The following is an 8016-nucleotide window of genomic DNA, read 5'->3' as shown; positions in this document are numbered from 1 at the left end:
ATATTTCGTCACTAAATAACCACTAGTCGCGACCCGCGAAGTTTAGGTCGGCTAGGGTACATTATGAAATTAGTTGACAACAGTATATCCTAATCTCTCCCGAAGGAAACATGAGAGCCTCTATAGGCAAATTCAAAGAGTTCAATATAATATAAACTTTCCAAAACAAAGGTGGAGAGATTCTAATCAAAACACAAAGTAGAGGAAATAAGGATCTTCGTCGTCTCTCAGACGATCCATAACTCACTTCTGAGCACCTGGACCTGTATCTGAAAAACAAGAGAAAAAAAAATAGTTTATCTAAAACTAATGCAAAGTTACTGTATTGTCACTAAGCGCATAAAACTTTAAGTTTAAATTCTATTCCATCACAATATTGAAAAAAAAATAGGTAAAAAAGTGTCCTCACTCCTAAGGCAAAAGGCATTGGTTAAGTTAATGAAAGGGGAAAGTTTTTGTTTTTCAAATGAATTAAATGCATTAAAAATTTTTGTTTTAATGTTTGTATGGCTGTTTCCCTTGGTTTTATGGTTGAAAAGTTTCAAATTTGAGAAAACAAAAATGCTAATTGTGAGTTCAGTTTAGATTGTGGCAGCCATATTATGAGAATGCATCTGGTTAAAGTTTCACTTTATACTCATTAATATTTTATGTCGGTTTAGTTGTTCTTGACTTGGTTTTGTAGCCATGTTATATTGTTTTGTAATTTTGTTTCTAAGTTATATTATTGATCATTGATAATTTTATATTTTGAAAAAAGGAAAATATTTTTCTGTAATGAGATTGATTTTACGAGTAGTAGGATTAGAGGATTATAGTGAAAGTAGAATCATATTGAGGAAATTTGGTAGAGAAAAGAGAGATAAATAAGATAGAAGAGATGTAATCGGGGAGGAGAGTCCTAAGAAATTTTACAAATTCCAAACTAAGTGTTGCAATACCTATACTCATTACAGTTTCTCCTTTACAAGATTGTTGACTCTTGATTAGCAGCACAATAAATCTTTTCTCATGTTGTATGTTTATGCTTTGATGTTATTGTATAGGGCTCGATTGTAAAAGGGTCATTGGTTATGCAACTATTAGATTATTGATAACTGAATATTACAGTCAGAGAGTATGGTAAATCAGCCACAAGCAACTAGTTCCGCCACACCGGTCCAGAATACTGAGGATCAAGTAGCAAGTGCCTCTTCTACTGTGAACTTGATAGATTCATTGCAGAAACAATATCTCAAAATCAAAGAGAATGCAGAAACCTACCCTTATGTATGGGCTTCCTATATTGTTGTATATGGTGGCTTTGGTCTATGGACTGCATATAGATGGAAAAAGCTTCGAAAAACCGAAGACAGAGTAAAGAATCTTCAAGAGAAACTACGAAAGCTTGTTGAAGCTGAAGAATATGCTATTTCTACTTCTACCAAAGTGGTTGAAAAGGGTTCTCCATCTTCTGAAACGCCTTCCAAGTAGCCTACAGTTTCAATATTCCTTGCCCAAGGCCAAGTAGACTGGTCTTTTGGGCCTCAATATCACTTTCTTTACCATAATGGTGGCTGGGACTTGAGACATTTCACGTTGCTTCTCTAAGCAACTGATTACATTAATATTTTTAGAAATTGTTTAAAGTTTTTTTTTTTTTTTGGACGATAAAGAAACCCCATTTTACTTTCGCTGCATTTCTGAGTAACCTTGATTAACAGCTATACATATACCCGTCAAAATACAACAGTAGACAAATCTTTGGCGTGAAGATATTTTCATAAGTGGGAGTAATGATCTACACTAAGAACACATAACTTATAAGGGTAAGTAAATATTTTCCTTGGCAAGACCAAATTTCATGCTATTAACAATCTACGTTCAATAGCATCGAAGTATTGAAGTCACCAGGGAAAATTGCCAAGAGTTAACGGTCAGCAACGGTTTTATCCTTACCCAAATCGGCACTGGAATCAACTTCGGAGTTGTTGTCTAGGGTAATTGTTTCATTGTCGCCATTTTCGGAATCAGAAACTGTGCTAGCAGTGTCCATCTCCTTCCCTGGACAATAAATTTGGACAGACTCGGCGACTTCATTGCTAAAACTATCATGACTCCTACTTGAAGGTGACAAGTCTTCTTTCTTGATAACATTGAACACAATCCCATTATGGATCCTTTCAGGCTGCAAAAGATCGCCTTCAGTTACCATTATGCTAGATCCATTCGTGAAAACCTTGTTGCCGTTTTCCCTCTGGTCGGATTCTGAGGAGCTCCTATCCGGTGTTGTCACCCTGGGACTGTGATATTGAAAATTGTGAGGCGTAGTACGACCCGGCATGCTTGTACTAGGTTCAATATCGATTTCTAAGTGCTGGACGAAGTCAATGAACAGATTGGACGAAGTAGTTCTCATTAAAGGCCCCCCAGTTCTTGTCCAAGAATTTGAGTCACTACATTCAGATTCACAGTCACTTCCATAATATGCGCTACGGTTGGACTTCCAATTTTTACCGGAGGTTTCATTGGGACCGTTAGCGCCTAGAATAAGATCTTCAAGGGATCCTGTTGAATTTTCTCGTGCAATAACATTCCATGAAGGAATTCTTCTTGCACCACAGAACTTGACAGCAGGGGAAAACCGGGACCTTGAGAAGAAACAGCAGCTGCCGCTCTTGCAGCACTTTGTTTGAGTCTTCTCATATGATTGAGCATTACAACACACTCATCAAGAGCAAGCTCAATTCCGCAATTAGCTTTTATGGCCGAAAGCTTCTCCCAGGTGCATCTTCTCCCTTGGTTGTTTGCCTTCTGAAGTTCCATATATGAAGGATTCTGTATAATTTTCGAGTACTGAGCAAGAGTTGCAGGCATAACAACAGTTACATCACCCTCCCATTCTTGAGCAAACAGCTTGGCAATTCCACCTAAAGGAAATCCGAGTTCAAGTATCTGATTACATCTATGTTTCACCTCCATCTCCACAAGATGAGCAAGCTTGGCAGCGAAGTTGTTTAAAGTTTAAACTTCAAGTTTGATAACTTTCCTTCCAAAGAAAGTTCTGTGATAGTTTTACAAACAGGGGTGTTCCAATGTTTTTAGACTTGGGAAAATATTTATTTTAAGAAAGAAATATTAATCCATGATACATAAAACTAATGCAAAAGTAACTGTATTGTCACTAGGACAAAATATTTTAATTTACAGCAATAGCCATAACCAAATTTACAGCAATAGCCATAACCAAATTTACAAATAAATTAAATTCTTGACCAATATATTTCGTCACTAAATAGCCACTAGTCGCGACCCGCGAAGTTTAGGTCAGCTAGGGTACATTATGAAATTATTTGACAACAGTATATCCTAATCTCTCCCGAAGGAAACATGAGAGCCTCTATAGGCAAATTCAAAGAGTTCAATATAATATAAACTTTCCAAAACACAGGTGGAGAGATTCTAATCAAAACACAAAGTAGAGGAAATAAGGATCTTCGCCGTCTCTCAGACGATCCATAACTCACTTCTGAGCACCTGGACCTGTATCTGAAAAACAAGAGAAAAAAAAATAGTTTATCTAAAACTAATGCAAAGTTACTGTGTTGTCACTAAGCGCATAAAAATTTAAGTTTAAATTCTATTCCATCACAATATTGAAAAAAAAATAGGTAAAAAAGTGTCCTCACTCCTAAGGCAAAAGGCATTGGTTAAGTTAATGAAAGGGGAAAGTTTTTGTTTTTCAAATGAATTAAATGCATTAAAAATTTTTGTTTTAATGTTTGTATGGCTGTTTCCCTTGGTTTTATGGTTGAAAAGTTTCAAATTTGAGAAAACAAAAATGCTAATTGTGAGTTCAGTTTAGATTGTGGCAGCCATATTATGAGAATGCATCTGGTTAAAGTTTCACTTTATACTCAATAATATTTTATGTCGGTTTAGTTGTTCTTGACTTGGTTTTGTAGCCATGTTATATTGTTTTGTAATTTTGTTTCTAAGTTATATTATTGATCATTGATAATTTTATATTTTGAAAAAAGGAAAATATTTTTCTGTAATGAGATTGATTTTACGAGTAGTAGGATTAGAGGATTATAGTGAAAGTAGAATCATATTGAGGAAATTTGGTAGAGAAAAGAGAGATAAATAAGATAGAAGAGATGTAATCGGGGAGGAGAGTCCTAAGAAATTTTACAAATTCCAAACTAAGTGTTGCAATACCTATACTCATTACAGTTTCTCCTTTACAAGACTGTTGACTCTTGATTAGCAGCACAATAAATCTTTTCTCATGTTATATGTTTATGCTTTGATGTTATTGTATAGGGCTCGATTGTAAAAGGGTCATTGGTTATACAACTATTAGATTATTGATAACTGAATATTACAGTCAGAGAGTATGGTAAATCAGCCACAAGCAACTAGTTCCGCCACACCGGTCCAGAATACTGAGGATCAAGTAGCAAGTGCCTCTTCTACTGTGAACTTGATAGATTCATTGCAGAAACAATATTTCAAAATCAAAGAGAATGCAGAAACCTACCCTTATGTATGGGCTTCCTATATTGTTGTATATGGTGGCTTTGGTCTATGGACTGCATATAGATGGAAAAAGCTTCGAAAAACCGAAGACAGAGTAAAGAATCTTCAAGAGAAACTACGAAAGCTTGTTGAAGCTGAAGAATATGCTATTTCTACTTCTACCAAAGTGGTTGAAAAGGGTTCTACATCTTCTGAAACGCCTTCCAAGTAGCCTACAGTTTCAATATTCCTTGCCCAAGGCCAAGTAGACTGGTCTTTTGGGCCTCAATAGCACTTTCTTTACCATAATGGTGGCTGGGACTTGAGACATTTCACGTTGCTTCTCTAAGCAACTGATTACATTGATATTTTTAGAAATTGTTTAAAGTTTTTTTTTTTTGGACGATAAAGAAACCCCATTTTACTTTCGCTGCATTTCTGAGTAACCTTGATTAACAGCTATACATATACCCGTCAAAATACAACAGTAGACAAATCTTTGGCGTGAAGATATTTTCATAAGTGGGAGTAATGATCAACACTAAGAACACATAACTTATAAGGGTAAGTAAATATTTTCCTTGGCAAGACCAAATTTCATGCTATTAACAATCTACGTTCAATAGCATCGAAGTATTGAAGTCACCAGGGAAAATTGCCAAGAGTTAACGGTCAGCAACGGTTTTATCCTTACCCAAATCGGCACTGGAATCAACTTCGGAGTTGTTGTCTAGGGTAATTGTTTCATTGTCGCCATTTTCGGAATCAGAAACTGTGCTAGCAGTGTCCATCTCCTTCCCTGGACAATAAATTTGGACAGACTCGGCGACTTCATTGCTAAAACTATCATGACTCCTACTTGAAGGTGACAAGTCTTCTTTCTTGATAACATTGAACACAATCCCATTATGGATCCTTTCAGGCTGCAAAAGATCGCCTTCAGTTACCATTATGCTAGATCCATTCGTGAAAACCTTGTTGCCGTTTTCCCTCTGGTCGGATTCTGAGGAGCTCCTATCCGGTGTTGTCACCCTGGGACTGTGATATTGAAAATCGTGAGGCGTAGTACGACCCAGCATGCTTGTACTAGGTTCAATATCAATTTCTAAGTGCTGGACGAAGTCAATGAACAGATTGGACGAAGTAGTTCTCATTAAAGGCCCCCCAGTTCTTGTCCAAGAATTTGAGTCACTACATTCAGATTCACAGTCACTTCCATCATATGCGCTACGGTTGGACTTCCAATTTTTACCGGAGGTTTCATTGGGACCGTTAGCGCCTAGAATAAGATCTTCAAGGGATCCTGTTGAATTTTCTCGTGCAATAACATTCCATGAAGGAATTCTTCTTGCACCACAGAACTTGACAGCAGGGGGAAAACTGGGACCTTGAGAAGAAACAGCAGCTGCCGCTCTTACAGCACTTCGTTTGAGTCTTCTCATATGATTGAGCATTACAACACACTCATCAAGAGCAAGCTCAATTCCGCAATTAGCTTTTATGGCCGAAAGCTTCTCCCAGGTGCATCTTCTCCCTTGGTTGTTTGCCTTCTGAAGTTCCATATATGAAGGATTCTGTATAATTTTCGAGTACTGAGCAAGAGTTGCAGGCATAACAACAGTTACATCACCCTCCCATTCTTGAGCAAACAGCTTGGCAATTCCACCTAAAGGAAATCCGAGTTCAAGTATCTGATTACATCTATGTTTCACCTCCATCTCCACAAGATGAGCAAGCTTGGCAGCAAAGTTGTTTAAAGTTTAAACTTCAAGTTTGATAACTTTCCTTCCAAAGAAAGTTCTGTGATAGTTTTACAAATAGGGGTGTTCCAATGTTTTTAGACTTGGGAAAATATTTATTTTAAGAAAGAAATATTAATCCATGATACATAAAACTAATGCAAAAGTAACTGTATTGTCACTAGGACAAAATATTTTAATTTACAGCAATAGCCATAACCAAATTTACAGCAATAGCCATAACCAAATTTACAAATAAATTAAATTCTTGACCAATATATTTCGTCACTAAATAGCCACTAGTCGCGACCCGCGAAGTTTAGGTCGGCTAGGGTACATTATGAAATTAGTTGACAACAGTATATCCTAATCTCTCCCGAAGGAAACATGAGAGCCTCTATAGGCAAATTCAAAGAGTTCAATATAATATAAACTTTCCAAAACAAAGGTGGAGAGATTCTAATCAAAACACAAAGTAGAAGAAATAAGGATCTTCGCCGTCTCTCAGACGATCCATAACTCACTTCTGAGCACCTGGACCTGTATCTGAAAAACAAGAGAAAAAAAATAGTTTATCTAAAACTAATGCAAAGTTACTGTATTGTCACTAAGCGCATAAAACTTTAAGTTTAAATTCTATTCCATCACAATATTGAAAAAAAAATAGGTAAAAAAGTGTCCTCACTCCTAAGGCAAAAGGCATTGGTTAAGTTAATGAAAGGGGAAAGTTTTTGTTTTTCAAATGAATTAAATGCATTAAAAAATTTTGTTTTAATGTTTGTATGGCTGTTTCCCTTGGTTTTATGGTTGAAAAGTTTCAAATTTGAGAAAACAAAAATGCTAATTGTGAGTTCAGTTTAGATTGTGGCAGCCATATTATGAGAATGCATCTGGTTAAAGTTTCACTTTATACTCATTAATATTTTATGTCGGTTTAGTTGTTCTTGACTTGGTTTTGTAGCCATGTTATATTGTTTTGAATTTTGTTTCTAAGTTATATTATTGATCATTGATAATTTTATATTTTGAAAAAAGGAAAATATTTTTCTGTAATGAGATTGATTTTACGAGTAGTAGGATTAGAGGATTATAGTGAAAGTAGAATCATATTGAGGAAATTTGGTAGAGAAAAGAGAGATAAATAAGATAGAAGAGATGTAATCGGGGAGGAGAGTCCTAAGAAATTTTACAAATTCCAAACTAAGTGTTGCAATACCTATACTCATTACAGTTTCTCCTTTACAAGACTGTTGACTCTTGATTAGCAGCACAATAAATCTTTTCTCATGTTGTATGTTTATGCTTTGATGTTATTGTATAGGGCTCGATTGTAAAAGGGTCATTGGTTATGCAACTATTAGATTATTGATAACTGAATATTACAGTCAGAGAGTATGGTAAATCAGCCACAAGCAACTAGTTCCGCCACACCGGTCCAGAATACTAAGGATCAAGTAGCAAGTGCCTCTTCTACTGTGAACTTGATATATTCATTGCAGAAACAATATCTCAAAATCAAAGAGAATGCAGACACCTACCCTTATGTATGGGCTTCCTATATTGTTGTATATGATGGCTTTGGTCTATGGACTGCATATAGATGGAAAAAGCTTCGAAAAACCGAAGACAGAGTAAAGAATCTTCAAGAGAAACTAAGAAAGCTTGTTGAAACTGAAGAATATGCTATTTCTACTTCTACCAAAGTGGTTGAAAAGGGTTCTACATCTTCTGAAACGCCTTCCAAGTAGCCTACAGTTTCAATATTCCTTGCCCAAGG

At 36.0% G+C, this 8016-nt stretch overlaps 3 protein-coding genes and 2 pseudogenes across 3 annotated transcripts; 3 read left to right on the top strand and 2 right to left on the bottom strand.

The window, feature by feature from the left end:
* The first annotated feature begins 1119 nt into the window (after positions 1-1119).
* LOC107632483 (uncharacterized) lies at positions 1120-1473 on the top strand. Its single transcript, XM_016336159.2, has one exon. The coding sequence runs from the start codon at positions 1120-1122 to the stop codon at positions 1471-1473; it is 354 nt and encodes a 117-aa protein (XP_016191645.2).
* A 436-nt stretch (positions 1474-1909) lies between these two features.
* On the bottom strand, positions 1910-2988 carry LOC148569838 (triacylglycerol lipase SDP1 pseudogene; annotated as a pseudogene).
* A 1390-nt stretch (positions 2989-4378) lies between these two features.
* On the top strand, positions 4379-4732 carry LOC148569837 (uncharacterized). Its single transcript, XM_088510214.1, has one exon. It carries the CDS (start codon positions 4379-4381, stop codon positions 4730-4732), a length of 354 nt encoding a protein of 117 aa, XP_088366340.1.
* Positions 4733-5165: 433 nt separating this feature from the next.
* Positions 5166-6245, bottom strand: LOC107632484 (triacylglycerol lipase SDP1 pseudogene; annotated as a pseudogene).
* A 1388-nt stretch (positions 6246-7633) lies between these two features.
* LOC148569836 (uncharacterized) lies at positions 7634-7987 on the top strand. The gene has a single exon (XM_088510217.1). The coding sequence runs from the start codon at positions 7634-7636 to the stop codon at positions 7985-7987; it is 354 nt and encodes a 117-aa protein (XP_088366343.1).
* The last annotated feature ends 29 nt before the right edge of the window (positions 7988-8016 follow it).

Source organism: Arachis ipaensis, chromosome B3, assembly GCF_059453495.1.
Source record: "Arachis ipaensis isolate K30076 ecotype BB chromosome B3, ASM5945349v1, whole genome shotgun sequence".
Classification (NCBI taxonomy): Eukaryota; Viridiplantae; Streptophyta; class Magnoliopsida; order Fabales; family Fabaceae; genus Arachis; species Arachis ipaensis.
This window is presented reverse-complemented; position numbering and strand designations above follow the sequence as displayed.